The 19577-nt window shown below is 48.3% G+C and overlaps 1 protein-coding gene and 1 pseudogene across 4 annotated transcripts in view; one reads left to right on the plus strand and one right to left on the minus strand.

Moving 5' to 3' along the window:
* Nucleotides 1-19577, plus strand: part of RBM19 (RNA binding motif protein 19) — a 101253-nt gene that overhangs the window by 16108 nt on the left and 65568 nt on the right. For all 4 annotated transcript variants that reach the window (XM_061602878.1, XM_061602877.1, XM_061602879.1 and 1 more), the window contains exons 14-21: nt 689-799; nt 2336-2536; nt 4376-4493; nt 6583-6731; nt 8913-8973; nt 9655-9734; nt 10819-10874; nt 12489-12605. In XM_061602878.1, coding sequence (XP_061458862.1) covers nt 689-799; nt 2336-2536; nt 4376-4493; nt 6583-6731; nt 8913-8973; nt 9655-9734; nt 10819-10874; nt 12489-12605 — 893 coding nt within the window. The remainder of the gene's footprint in view (nt 1-688; nt 800-2335; nt 2537-4375; nt 4494-6582; nt 6732-8912; nt 8974-9654; nt 9735-10818; nt 10875-12488; nt 12606-19577) is intronic.
* Nucleotides 11088-11206, minus strand: LOC133373597 (5S ribosomal RNA; annotated as a pseudogene).

Raw genomic sequence — 19577 nt, forward strand, 5'->3', positions numbered from 1 at the left:
GCTGCTCATGCTTTTTGCTCCTTTTAAGGGCAGGCTCCTCTTCTCCTCCCCCTACCCCGTCACTTCCAGTTCACCCCCCCCCACCTTCCAGGTGGACCACCAGGTTATAAGCATGACAGAACAGCTGTTGCGTCCACCGTTCACAGACATGGCATGGACCACTTGAATGACGCCCACGGACCACTGGTGGTCTGTAGACCACAATTTGGGAACTGCATTCTGTCCTGTCTTTCAACTAAGTTAACAGCAAAAACATAAACTGGTGGGGGTTTTTTGCCCTGAATTTCTCTTTATCGTTCCATTGGCATATTGTATATGTCAAGATTTTTTTTAAAAGTCTTTGCATGTTGTGGTATTGGGTGGTCGTTGTTTTACATTCTGTAAAGCTGCTTTGAAGGACTCAGGTGCTATCTGCTGGGTGAACTAGGGGCCAGTCACGCTTGCTCGGCCTAACCTACCTCACAGGGTTGTTGTCGTGAGGATAAAATGGAGAGGGAGGAGGAGCTATGTTCGCCACCTTCAGTAATCAGTGTGATAAAACGAACGAATGCATAGAGAATATGGCTCTCGGAGCTTGGTTGTTCTGCAGTCTTGTTGCCGTCCAACAGCGCTGTCCCCCTCCGGAGGCATGGAAGCTGGGGCAACTCCTGGCATGTTGTCCATAATGTCTTTAATTCTCTCTTGGCAGGAGGGCAAGGGCAGCGTGGCAGTGAGGGTGGCTCTGGGGGAAACGGAGCTCGTTCAGAAGGTCCGCCAGTTCCTGCTGGAAAACGGGGTCAGCCTGGATTCCTTCAGCCAGGTAAAGACTGTGTGCCCTTGCGCCCTCCCTGTGCATGTGGGAGCATGCCTTATACAGAGGCAGAGCATCGGTCCATCTAGCTCAGTAATGTCTGCACTGACTGGCAGTAGGTCTCCAGGATTTTAGACAGGATTCACTCCTCGCCCTACCCGGAGATGCCATCAGGGATTAAACTTGGGATTTTTGCATGCAAAGCAGGTGTTCTGCCACTGAGCTGTGGCTGGCTGTCGCGAGCAAAGGAAGCTGCCCTTGAAGTGCTTCCCTCAAGGCTGAGAAATTGTCAGTCTGGGGAGGGTGGCGTGTAGATGGATCTCTTCCCCTGAAAGCGATGCAGATGCCGTTGGCGTAGAGCGCTTTGCAGAAGCAAAACTGTAATGGGATCCCTGCTGAAGGAACACATTTTACCCTGGATATAATCACACTGGGTCTCTGGGTTTCAGAAAACAAGACATTGATTTGAAATTTATTTCAAATCAGTCAATTTATTGATTGTATCAGGAAATTTATTCCTGATAGGAAAGATCCTAGTTCCAGGTAACTAAGCTGGACATGCAAAGAGGCACGCTTGTCCTTTCTTCATCTCTGTAGGGGAAAGAGACAGAAAGGAGAGACGTCTCCTATCCCAAGGTGGGAGAAAGAGGAAGGGGAGGAGGAGGAAATGAGGTCAGAAACCCCTAAGAGTATTAGTTTACACACTTGAAGGTCAGCACAGGTTAGGTCAGAAAGACAGTCTAGGAAGCTTGGAGGTTCTCCTCTGTCTACTCTTTTCCCCATGCTAACCCCCAACAAGGTGAGTTGCATCTCAACCCTTCCAAAAGATAAGGCCTTGGAACTTAGGACACTGCCTTATTCCAAGCTGGACCTCTTGATCCATCTCAGTGTTGTCTGCACTGACTGGCAGCAGCTCTCCAGGTTTCCAGGCAGGGGGATGTTCTCAGTCCTCCCTAGAGTGGCCAGGGATTGAACCTGGGCCTTTTTGCATCCAAAGCACACACCTTAAGCACTGAGCTATGGCCTTTCCCTTAAGACATAGCAAGCTGCCTTATACAGAGTCAGACTGTTGGTCCATCTAGTTCAGTATTACCTAACCCGACTGGCAGCGGCTCTGCAGGAGTTCAAGCAGGGGGACATTCCCCATCAGCACGCAAGGGAGATAATATACCACTGAGCTGTGACCCTTCCCCAGTACGTGAAAACACAGATTGGCTCCTGTAGGCAGGTACATCTGCATGGACTCTGCTGGTCAGAGCCGGGATGAGGGGAGCTCGCTTCACCCGGCCCGTGCTGGATACCTTGACGGGCGAGTTGAATTTTTATTTATTTATTTATTACATTTATACCCCACCTTTCTTTTCATGATGGAAACCCAAGGCGGCTTCCATATGGTTCCCAGGCGGTCTCCCATCCAGGCACTGACCAGACCTGACCCTGCTTAGCTTCAGCAGGGAGCTGGCCTTACGTGCCTTAAGACCATAGCCTGGGACCGAGCCGGAGAAGAAAAGTGTTGCAAAGCCATGTTCTTCTCTCCTTTGCCAGGCAGCCGGTGAGCGGAGTAAGACGGTGATCCTGGCGAAGAACCTGCCCGCTGGCACTGAGGCAACGGAGCTGGAGGAGGCGTTTCAGGCGCACGGCAGCCTCGGGCGGGTGCTGCTCCCTGAAGGCGGGGTGACGGCTATCGTGGAGTTTCTGGAGCCCACGGAAGCGAAGCGGGCATTCACCAAGCTGGCCTATTCGAAGGTAAGGCCCGTACATGCGTTCGTGTGTGTGGGAACAAAATGTGGACTTGGGCTCAGCAAAGGTGGTAAAGCCCCCCGCTGGCGCAATCCGTCTTTGCAGAGCTCTTGCTTTGGGTCCCTGGCTCATTGTCTGTGGCCCAGTGCAGCAAGCGACTCCTGGCCATTCATTTAGTTACTTATTTGGGATTATTTATTGCATTTTTATATTCCACCCTTCCAACTCGACTGGTAGCTCAGTGGTAGAGGGTCTGCTTTGCACACGAAAGGTCCCAGCTTCAATTCTCAGCATCTCCAGGTACAACTGGAGGTGCCTGGGACCTTCCACATGCGAAGCAGACACTCTTCCACTGAGCTGGGGCACTTGATCTTCCTCATGCATCTTTCCATTTAAGTTAAAAGTCCTTTGAAAGTACAGTAGGGCCCCATTCACATGGGGGGTTACATTCCAGACCCCCGCCTAAAAATGAAACCCGCCGAAAAGTGGAAGTCCTTCAATAAAATGGCGCCCAACGCCTGAAAAACACTGTAAAAGCAGAACAAGTGCCGTATGAGTGGGGCCTTACTCTAATTTTAGCCGCCATATTAATGGAACGCCGAAAAGCGGGGCCCTACTGTATATTAAAAAAAACATTAATAACAAAAAGATGTACTTAAATGTTTAGCGGTCCAGCAGAGCTGTCACACCAATGTTAAGGGGTGTCATTTATTTTATTTTCACCTTTCTTCCAAGAAACTCAAGGCTCACCCCATTTTGTCCCCACAACAACACTGAGAGGCAGGTTAGGCTATGAGATGGTGAACAATCCCAGGGGTGGGCAACCTTTTTCAGCCCAAGGGCCATATTCCCTTCTGAGCAACTTTCCGGGGGCCGCACACTATCCTTGTTTTTATATTTGTGTTTGTATGTCGCTGTGCGTTTCACTTTTCTGAAGACAAAGCGACTAATGAATAAGATGCTAGTGGTGGGCAGAGCCAGAGGTGAAAGTGGGAGGAGCAACACATGCAGATTTTACCTCTGGGCGGCAAGCTAGTTGCTACACACACTCCCTCTCTGTCCTCTGCACAAGCAACCGAGAGGCATTGTTGGAGCTGAAGGACACATTTTCGCCACACATAAACACTCAAGGAAGGGTGCACAGCAAGGCCAGGGAGAGGGGAGACTGAGGAGGAAGTAAAGAGTTCTGAGAGCCAGACAGAGAGGCCTGGAGGGCCACATATGGCCCCTGGTTCCCGACCAGTGCTATATCAGCAGGCGCCTTCTGTTTTCACTTTTAAGCACCTGCTGAAAACCTTTCTGTTCTGCCAGCCTTAGCCAGGCAATTAAGAAGATGCTTTTTCACTGTATTTTTAATGGGTTTTTTTGGTAAATTCTGTGGTGGTTCTTTTAAACATGTTGTAAACCACTCTGATGTTTTTAACGAAATAGCAATATGCAAATATTTTATTAATAAATAAATAATAAATCTCCGCTAACTGGGGAGTCATCCCCTTGCAACTCAACGGGGACTGACTTCTGAGTGGGATCTGCTGGTCAACGACCGAAATAAATTTATTATTGTTACAATCTTCTGAGTGGGATTGTACTTGGAAACGCACACCAGCACAGGGCAACGGAGGCTCCAATGCCACAGAGCCATTGGCCACTGAATTGTGTGAGAATGTGTGGGGCGTGAGATGGAGTGGGACAGGTTAAGGGGGGAAAGTAGCACAGCGTTGGTTTTTTAAATAACCCTTTGAGATAAGCCAAGAGTCCAGATACATAGGAAGTTGAAAGCAGCAGGTTCCGCTTCCTGCTGTCGTGCTAACAGTGGGTTTCTCGCCTCCTCTCCCTGCGTCTCAGTTCCAGCACGTCCCCCTGTACCTAGAATGGGCACCGATGGGGATCTTCTCCGGCCCTGGAAAGAGTGCTCCCAAGATCCCAGAAGTCGAGGAGGAAGGCGAAGGGCAGCCTGGAAGTGGTATGCATCTGGCGCTTTTAAGGTTTTGTGGTTGGTTTGAGTTTGAGTGGTGGGTCTCGAGAGCCCCTTCCCGCTTGCTACGTGACAAGTGGCTTTTTGTCCACCTGAAGAAACTGTGGACTGGGAAACGGGCAAAGCTGAGCTCTCCTCCTAGAATGAGAGGGGAATTCTAACAGAGCCTTTGTAGAGCTTCCTAAGACAGGGCCATAGCTCAGTGGCAGAGCATCTGCTGTGCACGCAAAAGGTCCCCGGTTCAATCCCCAGTGGCATCTCCAGGCAGGGCTGGGACAGAGACCTCTGCTGGAAACCCTGGAGAGCTGCTGCCGGTCAGTGTAGACATTACTGAGCTAGGTGGACCAATCGTATGGCGTGGCGTAAGACAGCTTCCCATGTGGGGAAGGGTCATAGCTCTTTGGTAGATAAGGCTGAGAATGTCCCCTGCCTGAACCCCCTGAAGAGCCTCTGCCGGTCAGGGTAGGTAATACAGAACTAGATGGACCAATGGTCCATCTTATACCAAGGCAGCTTGCTACGATTTAAGGGAAAGGCCATTGCTAAGTGGTTAGGCTGTCTCCTTTGAATGCAAAAGGTTCCAGGGTCAAGCCCTGGCAACTACAGGGAGCACTGAGAATGTCCCCTGCTCTTCCCCATCTGCAGCCCGTAGTGGTATACCCTAAACAGGGTCCAATTGCTTCGGTGATGACTCTGCCGGTCAGAGCAGGAGGGACGCATCTATGATTGGCAGGCTGTGTGTGTGTGCGTGTTTAATTTCAAGGCCTGCTGCAAAACGCCCAGATTTCTTGCTTTCGTGACGTGACCTTCTTTGTTTTCATTTTTCAATGCAAGTGTGTGTGTGTGTTTCTTTAAATACGTTTTTAAATATTGAAAACCATCTCCTGCCTGCGGAGGAGTCAGGAGGAGAAGGGAGGTGCAGAGTAAAGCCACTGATCCTTTCTGCATGCTGGTCCCGGCAAGCAGTTTTCTCTTTTCCCACACCCAGGACCTTCACCTCTAGATAAAGGGCTTTAAACGTCGTGGCCCTTAGAAATCTGCTTGTGGCCGATAAGGGTCTCCGCCGCCAGCCTCCGGCACCCGGGGGAAGCAGCAGTAAATTCCTCTGGCTGATTACAAAAGAGCTCTGTGAAGCTGACTTCTTCGTGTTGTTATTGTGGAAACTGCAGACGGGGGCAGGGCAGGGGGAGGGGAGGGGGCTTCATCCCCCATGGCTCCAATTTAGTTTCTTTTCCAGAGAATCAACAAAAGTTCCAGTGAACGTCTGTGTTTGCTGATTCGCCACCTCTCCCTTTGAAAACGCCTGCGATAGGAAATTTTGCCTGACTAGAACTAGGGAATCTTTTTTTCAGTCCTTCTGGGGGCCACATGCCAGGGTGGGAGGGGCCAGAGGCAATAGTGAGTGGAGCAATGGATGTAAATTTTACCTTTAAACAGGAGGCTACTTTGTACATGCAAGTCGCACCTCCCCTCTCTATGCAGAAGAGCAAAAGGCATGATCAGACATGCATAGGCGAGTGGGACGGAGGGAAGCAAAGCTTGGGAGGGAGAGCCTGGGGAGAGTCTCATGGGCCAGGTAAAGAGGCCTAGAGGGGCTGCATTTGACCCCCAAGCCTGAGGTTCCCTAACTCTGGGCTGGAGAGAGAGAGAGAGAGAGGCACTCTTTAAGTGTTCAGGCTGGACACGGGGAGGTCAAAAGTGTGTAGGGGACAGTTCTTCAGCCTTGCATCCCCAGATGTTGCTGGACTACAACTCCCATCTGTCCCAGCCATCTTAGCCCGTGGTCAAGGATGCTGGGAAGTGTAGTCCAGAAATACCTGGAGGACTCAAGATTGAAGAAGACTGGTGTAGAGGAACAAGGGCTCTCTTGTGTTGGCCCCACAAAGGGAGGGCCAGAAGTTTGCCACACCTGCTGTACAAGGACACAAGCTACAGTGCTGGCTTGGACTACAGGTTGCAAGTTTATTAGAATGCCCCTTCTCTGGTTTTTTTTGTGTGTTTTGTTTTAAATGCAAGAGAAATCTTGGGAACTGGCTGCTGGTTGGTGATGGCTGCGATTCTTGCTCGGTCTTTGCAGGCAGTTGTGGAAGCAAAGAAGCTCTGACAGAGGCAGTGGAAGCCGGAATGGAGGAGGAGGAAGAGGAGGAGGAAGAAGAAAGCATCCCAGGGTGTACGCTCTTCATAAAGAACCTCAATTTTGCCACCACGGAGGAGACCCTAAAAGAGGTGCGGGGAGTAGGGTGGTTTGTGTGCGTGCGTGTGTTCCCAGGCCTCTGTGGCTAACGGCAAGAATTGCAACTCTTAACCTCTGTGCAACCCAAGCAGCGACTCCGTTCCAAGTTAAGCTGAATTGTGTCCCCAGCTGACTCCGGCCATGCTGCTGATTTTTGCTTCTGATCCAGTTGAGCTGCAGTTTCTGGCCACACGCCTTTGTCCTTCGGGGTAGCTGCTCCTTATTTATCTATCTATTTTGACAGTTTCGATGCCATGATGTATTTTGAGAGGTGGGGCCTCTCTAAAGCAGCATACAGCTTATAGTTCACATTTATTAGTTGCTTTCCTTGCTAAGCAGCCGAAAGCGACTTACAACGATAAACGTTAAAACCATTTTTACCAAAACGAACCCGTTGAAAACGTCAAAAGCAACACAACAACCTAAAAACTCATTGTTGCATATAAAGACAGGTCTTGCAAGACCTGCTGCGCCAATCGAGGCCGCTGGTGCCTGAAGCCCTTCAAATTAAGGGCCAAAAGCCTGGGTAGAAAGGAAGGTTTTTGGATGTCACCTAAAAACAAATGATGATGGGGCCAGGAGTCCATCCCTGGGGTAGAACGTTCCACAAACAGGAAGCCACCACTGAAAAGGCCAGTTCTTGTGTCACCACCCTCTGCACCACCCGGTACACGGAGGGGGTACACAGAGAAGGGCTGGGGAAGCTTTATTTGTTTTAACTGAAGGGCCACATTCTGTAATGGGTAATCTTCTGGGGACCCTGTCCAATGATGGATGTGGGCGGAGCAACAGATGTGTCTCTCTTGTCTTTGTACAGTAGTCAAGTCATTTAACACTCATTGCACATGCGCGCTCTCTCACACACACATGTCCTTTTCATCCAGGCAAGCAAAAGCATCCAAAGCGGAGGCGGAGCAGGGTCAGGGAGGGGCATGGCCTGGGGACAATCCAGAGGCTCAGAAGGAAAGGCCTGGAGGGACACCCCTGTCTTAAAATATCAGAAATAAAGATATTTCCGGACACAATTCAAAGTGGTGGTTATGACCTATAAAGCCCTATACAGCTTAGGTCCAGGCTATTTGTCAGACCGTATCTCCCTATATGAACCTGCCCGGGCCCTGAGATCTTCAGGAGAGACCCTTTTCATGATCCCAACACCTTCACAAGTGCGACTGGTGGGGACACGAGATAGGGCCTTTTCGGTGGCTGCCCCTAGGCTCTGGAACTCCCTCCCTAGGGAGGCAAGAATGGCCTCCTCTGTGCAGTCTTTCCGCCGACAGCTAAAGACTTTTTTCTTCCGGCAGGCCTTTGGAACTGATGGTTTTAAGGGTAGTGACTGAAGAGGATGCTGTATGTTATTGTTTTACTTGTATGCTTCTAAACTGGGCTGCAGTTTTTTAAGAGTAACTGGTTTTAACATCTTAATAGTTTAATCCTGTTTTAATGCTGATTTTATATGTTTATATGTTTTATATTTTTATAGGTTCTTAATGATATGTACTTATTTTTATCTGGAAGCCGCCTTGAGTTCCAGTTTGGAAAAGGGGCAGGGTATTAATAATAATAATAATAATAATAAGATGCAACCCTCCCCCTGGAAAAATTACATTATAGACCATCACAGTTAACAGCTAAATAGGACATCCTTTTAAACATCGGAAGAGAACATTGCACATGAAGATCAACTGCAAAACTAAAACAAAACATTTCATATTTTAGAACAAAGTAATTAACATCTGTTAATCAGCGGTGGGTGATGGCTGCGTGTCAGCGGGGTGGTGGAGTTCGCTCTGGGTTTAGTCCGATTTCAGCACCTTGGACAACTCCTTGACTATTCAGACTAACACTTGGAGTGTATTCCACTGCCCTGCTGATGTGTAACCATCAGCTACCACTGTGTGGATATATTATTGATACTGATACCCAGCACCTCAGCCACCCTCCCAGAGAGCACGGGATTTCTCACTAAGTGCAGCAATATCCTGATTGGATCCAAGTGTGTTAAACGTGTGCACAACTGTCACAGTTAACTTTGAGTGTGTGTGCCTTTAATTGTTATGAAAAGGGTGGTTGGATCCAGATTAGCCTAGTCGTGATTCGTAACATCGTGATGAACGTCTGCAGTGCAGCTCTCTAAGATTAAAACTAACAAGTGTGTAACTCTTCCTTTCCAGGTTTTTTCCAAGGTGGGAGCCTTAAGGTGTTGCACCGTCTCGAAGAAGAAAGATAAAGCCGGTACTTTCTCTAATTAATTAGTTCTTTGGTATTCTGCCGTGCTCTAGAGCGGCCTTTGCCCACCTGATGACCTCTGCATGCTTGGGACAACAGTGCCCGTCTGCCCCAGTCAGAACAATTGAGCTGGCTGGGGGCTGATGGGAGTTGTAGTCCAAAACATCTGGAGGGTACCAGCTTGGTGCAGCCTACTCTAGAGTGACCAAGCGACAGAGACTAGGAAGGGGGTGCCGCTGTGAATCCAGGAGTAGCCTTTATTCTCAATGGCTGAAGTCACCTGGCAGCAAACACACCAACAATAAAATCTTTTTAAAAATATATATATAAATCTAAAAACGACGATCTCAAGGTTACCAGGAACAGTACCTTTCAACCATCAGATGCCTGGGTAAACAGGAATGTTTTTAATTACCTCCTGGAAGCCAATAATGGGAGAGACAGACACGCCTTACCAGGGAGGAGATTTCACAAATGAGGAGCCACCATTAAAAAGGCCCTGTCATCGACCAGTGCCAGCTGGACAGCCCGTGATGGTGGCACCACCACCAATGACAAGCATTGAGCTCCATGGGCCAGTAGTCTTGCCTAGTGTGAGGCACCTTCCTATATACCTAGGGCTCTGGAACCTGTGGCTATGTTCCCTCCCCTACAGTGCCCCCAACACCTTTTGATCTGATTTTCTAGGCACGCTCCTTTCCATGGGGTTTGGATTCGTGGAATACAAGAAGGCAGAGCATGCGCAGAAAGCCCTCAAACAGCTGCAGGTAATGGGAAAACGCCTCTTTTTGCTCTTCTGCAAGCGGAGGGTGGGGACTGTAGCTGAGTGGTAGAGCGCCCACTTTGTCTGCAGAAGGTCCCAAGTTCAGTTCCTGGTGTCTCCAGTTTAAAAAGATCAGGTAGCAAGTGATTGGGGGTGGGTGGCGGAGACCTTTCTCTGCCTGAGATCCTGGAGAGCCACTAGTCAGAGTAGGCAGTACTGGGCTAGATGGACAGATACTCTGCTTCAAGTATGAGTAACACTGGAGACAATCCAATGTCACCCTAGGATTCATTTACTGTCTGTTTTATTTACATTTCAAGTCAGGGTTTATCAGGGCTTCCAAAACCCAAGGGGGAGAAATTTAATGCTCTGCACCTCTTTTCCCCAACCCCCCATAGATACTGTTCTCTGACCTCATCTCAGTCTTCATTTCAGGGCCTCTTCACATATTTCTTTTTTTACATTACAGACATGGTGGTTGTTACTAGCATTATTATGATCATTATTAAATTTATATACCACAATGCAAAAAAAGGGCTTTAAAGCAGTTTATAAGTATAAAAATACATACTTCTTAAAAAGTGTCATCTTATAAAATTAACGGTGTGGATGTGGGGCACGTTTTCAGAAATAAAGGTGGCAATAATTCACTTGTGAAAACTCTCATGTCGTTCATCGCTAAGGTATTGCTTGCTATCTACAGGTATTTTGGGTGGGTTTGTGTTTTTTTGCAAGGGCTTATATTAATATATAAAAACTCTGCCTAACTAATTGTGGACACCTCTCCAATCTGTCAGATGTTTTGTTTTTAAAATCAATTCCTAACTGATCAATTGGATGAACACTACGACACGGGAAAGGGCCATAGTTCAGTGGCAGAGCATCTGCCTTACATGCAGAAGGTCCCAGGTTTGATTCCTGGCACCTCCGGGTAGCGCTTGGAGAGACCCTCATCTGAAGATCTGCAGAACCTCTGCCAGTTGGTTTAAACAGTACTGAGCTAGATGGATTGTTGCTATAAAGCAACTGTGGACATTCCTTGCTTAAAGGTTTCTTGCATTCCCCTTAGCAGTCTTTGCTTTCTACAGGGTTCTTCTGTGGACGGCCATCAGCTGGAACTGAAGATCTCTGAAAGAGCTGTGAAGTAAGTTTCTGACCGAATACAGGAGGCACGCCTTCCCAGTCTTGTAAACCAATTACACAGTGTTATTGTTGACAGTCAAGCAGTATATTGTTGTTGTTTTATGCCTTCAAGTCGATCACGACTCATGGCGCCCCCATGAATCTTTTTTTGATATATTCATGGGGTTTTCATGGTAAGAGGTCTTCAGAGGTAGTTTGCCATTGCCTTCCTCTAAGCCTTTGGCAGTCGGTATTCCCAGGGGGTCTCCCATCCAAGTACTAACCAGGCCTAACCCTGCTTAGCTTCCGAGATCAGATGAGATCAGGTGTGTTCAGGGTAGTTTGGCCGTAGGTATAAATAGTCTTGTCCATACTAAAAATCCTGTTTGAAAGGTATGTGGAGTTGGGGCAGCTTGTGCCAACTTGGTTTGGGGAGGTTCCTCCAAAGATGCCCAGGGTGACCTTAATCTCAGGAAAGCCATGCATCCTTGCTCATCAGGAAAAACCTCCTAACTGTTAGAGCAGTACCACAAGGGCACTAATGACCTAGGGAGGTGGTGAACTCTCCGACACTGGAGGCCTTCGAGAGGCAGCTGGACAGCCGCCTGTCAGGGATGCTTTAAGTTGGATTCCTGCATTGAGCAGAGGATTGGACTCGATGGCCTTATAGGCCCCTGACGACTCTATGATTCTATGATTCTAGCTTCAATGGGTCAAGGCTGACATTGGATACAAACCACTGTGCATGTGGGTTCTAAATTGCTGACCATCAGCTGACCATCAGTGTTTCAGAAGCCCTTTTGGCCTAGCCCACCTGCCTTTTTACCTGCCCACACCTGACATATATGATGTCAGGTGATTGGCAAGTGGGCGTGGCTTGGACAAAATAGCCTGTTGGGCCAAATGAGGGAGGCCTGTTGGGCCAGAGGCGACCAACCCCTGTCCTGAATAGTAAAATGGCTGCTTTTTCCAAAGGGTTGGGGCCCTAGCAGCTGCCCAAGACCACCAGATGCCGGCGCTGGGCTTGGGTCTGCTTGGGAAGTGCAGCACAGCATCTAAGCTTATGTTCCGCTTGTGTAAATTGATCTGCTGGGCTTGGCGGATGCCTTTCTTGGTCCCTTTCATTCCTGTTGATTACAGTTGGTCTCCCAGGGGTAGAACAGGAAGAAGAGCAATCTGTCTTGGGAAGTGCCTGTGCCTGTTCTTTTAACTAGCTTCTCTGATGCAATGTTCTGTGTCATAGCATTCCTGCAAAAACTGAAACAGGAGTGAAAATTGCCGGTGTTGGCTTATCTGTCCCATGTCCAGAAATCAGTCCAGAGAATATGATCGATACTCGCCGTTGTTGTTGCTTTCCATCCGCAAATGATTCATAATTGATTAAACTCTCCCCCACGCACACATTTGCATTGTTTCCTTTCTGTTGAAATGAATAGAGTGGAATAAGGTAATGATCACGTAACTTACATAATTGTGTAAGTTACTGAATTTTACTGCAGCAGACAAGGAGATGAATAATGTAGTGCAGCGGAACAGAAACAGTGCTGCATGCGACGAATACGGAGTGGAACGGTTGGAGGTGATGCCGCCTTACCTCCCAAGTTGTTTCTCACCTGCCCCTCTCTTGATCTGCCAGGTCGGCTGTGGCTTCGACCCGGAAGAAGCAAGCCAGCAAAAGGCAAAAGAGCTCCAAGATCTTGGTGCGCAACATCCCTTTCCAGGCGACGGTGAAAGAGATCAGAGAGCTCTTCAGGTAAGGACGGAAGCCTCAGGAGGGGAGAGTGTTCTTGCACTTGAGTCCTGCTTGCGGGCTTCCCCCAGGCACCTGGTTGGCCACTGTGAGAACAGGATGCTGGACTAGATGTGCCATTGGCCTGATCCAGCAGGCTCTTCTTATGTTCTTATGTTCTTATAAGACTCTCCTTATGTTCCCTTGAGTTCTCCAGCTGCAACATTTTGTTGCAGATCCCACTAGTTTCTGGATTCCTTTTTGACCTGTGCTGTTAGCCCCTCAAGGTCAGGAGAGGCAGTGTCAAAATGTGTCTGTCTGTCCAATAAAAAGATAACTCATGGCCAGCAACATTCCTTGAGGGATGACATGTCCACCTATGCTGGCCTTCCCCCTGCAACTCTAGTCGGAGCTGCACATCTCAGCTGGCAACAGGCCAGTGGCAAAGCCTGGCCCTTAGTTTGCAAGAAGGTTGCACTCAATGCAACCCTCTGTCAATCCAGACGTGAACGGTGCTTGCCAGTAGGTGGTCCCCCTTGAGTGTGTCCCACACCCAACCCCCAGTTTTCTCGGACCCTTGCTCTGCACCTCTCTGAGCACCTGTTTTGCATTCAGAAGGTCCCAGGTTCAATCCCCAAATGGCATCTCCAGGTAGGTCTAGGAGAGACTCCCTGTCTGAAACCCTGGACAGCTGCTGCCAGCCAGTGTAGACGATACTGAGCGGGATGGACCAATGGTCTGACAGTATAAGGCAGCTGCCTGTGTCGCTAGGGCATTAGGCTGAAGGCCTCCTCAAGCCAGAAGCTGGCCCAAGGGCCTGAAGATCAGGATTTCGGCCACTACCTCTCTCCTTCTCCAATCATAACCCTCCTGAATAAGTTTGCTATTATTCAGGATTCCACTGCACCTCTTTGTCTTTGTGCCACTTTAAAATTGTTGTTGTTGTTGTTGTTGTTGTTGTTACTAGTACTATTATTATTTATTAAACTTATACCCCACCCTTCCACCCAGTAGGAGCCCAGGGCGGCAAACAAAAACACTAAAACACTCTAAAACATCAAAAACAGACATTGAAATATATTAAAACAAAACATCTTTAAAAATGTCTTGTTTAAGAAGCTTTAAAAATACCTTAAAAAGAAATTCGAACACAGATGCAGACTGTCAAAATGCACCCATCAGTCTCTCTCCCTCTCTCTCTCTCTCTCTCTCTCTCTCTCTCTCTCTCTCTCCCTCTCTCTCTCTCTCTCTCTCTTCTCTCACTCACACACACACACGCACACACACACACAGAGAGAGAGAGAGAGAGATTGAGACAGAGAGACAGATCAATCCCAGGCCCCATCTGAGGTTCTTCTAAATAAAATGAAGAGGCCAGTGAGTTGAAGCGAGGATCTTCTGCATGCAAAGTGCACTCTCTGCCAGAGGAAGACTGCAAACCTCTCTCTCTCTCTCTCTCTCTCTCTCTCTCTCTCTCTCTCTCTCTCTCTCTCTCAGAGCTGTAGCTCAGTGGCAGAGTTTGCATGCAGGAGTTCCCAGGTTCAAGCTGGCATCTCCGGGCAAGCTGGGAGAGAGGCTGGAGAGCTGCTGCTGCTGCCCAGTGTAAACAATAACAAGCAAGCGGGTGTAACCCTGTATAAGGCTGTTTCCTGTATTCCTACACAGCCGTCTCCTGTTTTAAGCAGATAAAAAAAGGCCAGCAGGGGGCACTCTTAACCTTTGCAGGAGACAAGAGCTGAGTAGGGAATTGAGAGTCGAAGCTCTCTCCAAAGGCTCTTTGCTAGGCGTTGGTAGCTGCCCGTGGAGGTTGAAGGCTCTGGTTGGGTGGAGGTGGGGAGGCCACTCTCTCTCTCTCTCTCTCTCTCTCTCTCTCTCTCTCTCTCTCTCTCTCTCTGTGTAAGCCACTTTTGAAAAACTCTCACATCTGTTGTTTTAACCTACATCGTTCAGAGATTTTTGTTTGTCTGAGCCAGGGATGTTCACCCTACGTTTATCCTGGATATGGCTGGAGAGACGATTCCTCTTCTCTGTAGTCTCTCTTTTATTTTTTTTCTTTTTGGCTTGGGGAAATGCTCATTTCTCCGCTAAGATAGCCGGCTTACAAACCGGCAGAGGAGGGCGAGATGGCAGAGACAGAGAAAGCGAGGGAACACAAAGCCCGTGCAGGATTTTTCTTCCTGGTTCGAAGCGAAGAGTGCCCTTCTCTTTGTATGCTCTCAAAGGCCGCGAGTGTGGCTTGGAGCATCTCTGAAGCTGCTGCAACGGGTGAAAGACACACATCCTTTACTTTCCCCCTACGGTGAAACCGCTGCATTTTTTGTTGCTGTTGTTGTTCCTGTGCTGATGGTGTGAAGACTGAAGACTTATAATTTTCCTGATGATTGATTTGAATTTGATTTTGATTATGCACCTCTGAATACGCTCCAAAGCATGAGGACCGGAGGCCCCCTCCCTCGGGCTTCTTGTCTCTGTAGATGTGATATACAAGGCGTAGAGACAAGGGAATTCAGGGCTGGTGTCACATCATGTGCACGTGGTCTCTCACAAAAACATATTTTCTGGAGGGTGGCTATTTATTATTTTTTTAAAGGCAGCTTCATTTTGATTGAGCTGAAGGGCTGGTGATGTGTGCTCTGCCCATTGACTCGCTGCTGCGCAAGACAGGAGCCACGAGTCAAGAGGGGCTTGGGTGGAGTTCTCCCCTTTTGTGTAACAGCAGCACTGCATGCTGCCCCCCCCCCCGTTTTGGCTTTTTCTGTCTGCAAGTGGAGAGCCCCCCAAGTGTGTGTGGGACAACACCAGGGTGGGGAATGAGGAGTTAAAGAGCATTTGGCCTGTGTCCCATTTTAGAAGAACTAGGGTCCTCTGCCACACTGCTTGCTCCGCTCGCCGACACACACACACACACCGCCACCGAGGCCTGGCCAGGCTCCCGGAGTGCAATAGAGGCTCCTCTGGTTATGTTCAGGGTGCCTTTCCCTCCCCCACTGGGTAAAGGGCAGTCAGGGTCAGGAGAACAAGGTGGGTGAAGCGTTGGCTTGTAAACTGGCAGGCTGGCTCCCTCGATCATTTCTTCCTGCCAGCCTTCAGTCCCCTGACCCGTTCCTGCCTTCAGAACCTTGGAACACAGCATGACGACAGTTTAGTGCAAATATAATACAGAGAGAAAGGAGTGAGGCCAGGAAATGCGGTCCTTGGGATTGGAGTTTATTCTAGCAGCCAGAATAGCCACAGGGGAGGAGTCATAAGCTAGTGGGTAGAGCACTTCCTTTGCATGCAGAAGGTCCCCCGGTTTAATTCCTGGCATCTCCAGCTGGAAGGATCGGGTAGAGTGGTTCTCTACCCAAGAAACTGCCATTCAGAATAATCAGCACTTGGCTTGATTGGCAAATGGTCTGACCTGGTTTAAGGAATAAAGAAGAAACTTCAGGTGCTATAAAACCATTTATTATGAGCCCCAGGCATTTCAGGAGTGAGTGTGTGTGCAAACCCTTTATCAGGGTCACTGCCAATGTGCAAACTACATAAATAAGGGGAAAAGAGGCAATTGACACTCATGCAATAGAGTGAAACATGAAAAGTACATCGAGCTGAAAGAGGAAGTTGGAAGAGTGACCCTCTTTCCCACTTCCTCTTTGAGCTCTATGATCTTTTGAAGGCATAGATTAATTCTGCTGGCTGAGATTCTTATACAGACCCTTTACAAAAGTGAAGTGTGCGTGTGTGCTTTCTCTCATTCTTTCCAGAGCTGGGGGACCTGATCCAGGGCAGAGAAATGACCAGAGGGGAGTGGCGCCCATGGTACTAGCTCAACAATCCAGCTAAAAGACTGGCAACTGCTGGTGCGAGAGCTCAAACAGGGCAGGAGTGAGTGTGACCCTCAATGATCCCTTGCACGCCACCCTCACATGTAGGTCTGTAGGACATTCTAACCGTGTTCAGCTGAATGTGCTTAGAATCCTCCCTTTGATCAGGAACCCTGATTGCAGGGATAATTTTGAGCAGGCTCGAATTCTGTTAGAATCCCCCTTCAGCATGAAAGTCAGGAGAGGAACTGGCATGCGTGGGGACATTGGTTATGGTTGCTTACGCGCTGCCTCCAGTTTAAGCCTACACACGCATAGCCCACCCGTCTGCCTTAAAGGGAGCCCAGGGCAGCTCACAATAATAAAAAATACAGGAAAGCAATTTGAAACAGCACTGAATTGCATACAGATTAAAACCAGCAGTTTTAAGATTATCAGCACAGAGCCTGGATAAGTCTCTGCGTGTTTCCTAAAGGCAGGTAAAGAGAGGAGAACCACCTGAATCGCCTTGGGAGGGAGTTCCGTAGCCCTGGTGCCACCACTGATAATGCCCTGTCTTGACTCCTTGTTTTTTTGAAAGCTCTCTTGAACACCTGTTGCGCTCAGGTCCTGCTTACGGGCTTCCCATTGGGGCATCTGGTTCTTCATTGTGAAAACAGGATGCTGGACTAGTTGGGCCACTGGCCTGATCCACCAGCCGGGAACTTCTGATGTACTTGGTCTGTTTTTCTATTTTTTTACCTTAGTCCCGACGACTTTTTCCAAAACCTTTGGAAAATGTATTATTATAATTATAAAAAATGGAGGGAAGGTCTCTCCATGTCACTAGAGCTTACTCACAGTCAAAAATTGCAATTAAAATTTTAAAAAAATCAGCATGCAATTCATGGTGAGAGGGTGAGTCTGCACTTGTACAGTTGCCTTTTCTCTCTCTGTTGAATATGAGGGGAGCACTTTTGGGGAAGCTCAGTGTTAGAGCATCAGTTCAGAATGTCCCAGGTTCAGCCCTGGCATCCCCAGGTAGGCCTAGGAAAAACTCTCTGTCTGAAGCCCTGGAGAGCCACTGCCAGTCAGTGTAGACAATATTGAGCTAGGTGGACCACTGGTCTGACTCGGTGTAAGGCAGCTTCCTATGTCCCCCTCTGATCTCACAGTGAGAACATGTGCTAGTCTGGTGGGGGCCCACAACTGTGCGCATGACGTCGGGAGCCCTCCTCCTGGGTTCCTGTTGAAATTAAGAGCTAGATCAAAAGTTCCCAAACGTTTCTCCTGCCAGACCACTTGAAAATTTTAAAGATTGATTTATTGTGTTCACAGTATAGAAAAGTTCTTGCTGCTTGCTCTTCATATTTGTTGTGATGTTGTTCTTTTATTACTTTTTGTTGTTAGGAAATTGCAATTGCTTTTGAGATGTATTTCTGTTCTCCTTGTTGTAAGCCGCCTTGAGCACAATTTTGTGTGGAAAGGCGGCATACAAATAAAATGGATGGATGGATGACGATGAAAATTGCTGACAACCGTGGTGGGCCACTGAATGATTTTTTTGCTGGTTGTCCCATTTGTAGTGCACTGTGCTAGATTCTGTATGGGTTTTGATGGTCTTTTTATGACTTCTTATTTCTTAGATTGCATTTCGTCGTATTGCATTTTGCTTTCCATAGAATTCAAATTGTAGTACAATGCATAACAATTTAAGAAATGAAAGAAGCGATAAAAAATACCATTAAATCAATGTGAATATCGAATTCAGACATGCCTTGGGCCACCTGAATGAAGCTCACGGACCACAAGTGGTCCACGGACCACAGTTTGGGAATGCCTGGGCTCGATCTTTCTGTCCTTGTAAGTGACTCTAGTCTGGTGACATTACATGCTTTGATTTGGGTTCCTACATTGGTCTCAAGGGCCTTCCAGCTCTATGATTCCGTGATATCCATTTGCTATTCATTCTGCTTTTGTTTATTTAGAGTTTTAAGGATTTGTGAAATTTCTCATGCTTTGGGTTTTACCGTTGTAAGCTCTGTGGATGCGATCCATTATTGCCGGCTTTTGTCCTGTATTGGAGTCCACGGTGTGCCTTTTGTTGCCTAGTTGTGGGGAAGAATCATGTAGCTCAGTGGAACAGCATCTGCTTGCATGAAGATGGTCCCGGCATCTCCAGATGGGGCTGGGAAGGACCTTTGTCTACAACGCTGGAGAGTCGCTGCTAATCAGTGTAGATAGCACTGAGCTGGATGGACCAATGGTTTGATTTGGTATACAGTAGGGCCCCGTTTTACAGCGCTTCGCTCATGCGGCGGTTTTCAATTAAGGAAAGGCCCCCCTCTTACAGCGCTTGTTCCGCTAATACGGTGGGTTTTTTCTGTTGCGTGCCATTTTGACGTCAGTTTCGCACGACACGGCCCATTATAGTCTATGGGGCCCCGCTTTACGGCGATTTCCGCTTTACGGCGGGGGCCTGGTCCCTAACCCGCCGTATTAGCGGGGCCCTACTGTAAAGCAGTTTCCTCTGTCCCTAACTTATTTATTTATTAGATTTATATCCCGCCCTTCCTCCTAGTAGGAGCCCAGGGCAGCAGTTGTGGGGTTGACTTTTATTGTAAGCCACCCAGAGATCTTTTATTATTGGGCTATATCTAAATATCTTAAATAAATAATTGCTCAGCTGTGCAGTCGGCCTTTTACGTAGCCTTGACAACTTTTGTTGGCCGTGCTGCTGTAACATAGGGTGAGATCAATATTGTTTTGCTTAAAAATGGAAATATTCAGGAATTGCAATAGGAGTAAGACCCAGTGAACTCGGCAGGACATAACTGCTGGGCAGATGCTCCTAGGATTTTGCCCGTAGGTTCATATGGGCAGCCTGTGCATGCATGCGCACGCATGCATATATGCTTCTGCACTTTCGGAGAAGTCTTCTTCCTCTTCCCACCCCCATCCACCCAGTGGTGGTTGATATCCATTGGGACTGGCAGGGCGGAGAGCAGGCCGCCCAACAGTAGATAGAGTCAGAGCCTATAAGAGGGGAGAGCCAGCTAATCCTAGCTTGGCCCCCATCATCCTCCCTGCTCAATTCTACAAAGGCAGCACTGAGACGGAGGAAGAAACTGACAGCCAGTGTCATGCCCTGGACTGGTTGCAAATAAGGAGTCAAGCTGGTAGTGGCAGCCTGAGGTTGGGTCGGGCAGTG

This window comes from Rhineura floridana, chromosome 19 (assembly GCF_030035675.1).
Source record: "Rhineura floridana isolate rRhiFlo1 chromosome 19, rRhiFlo1.hap2, whole genome shotgun sequence".
NCBI lineage: Eukaryota > Metazoa > Chordata > Lepidosauria > Squamata > Rhineuridae > Rhineura > Rhineura floridana.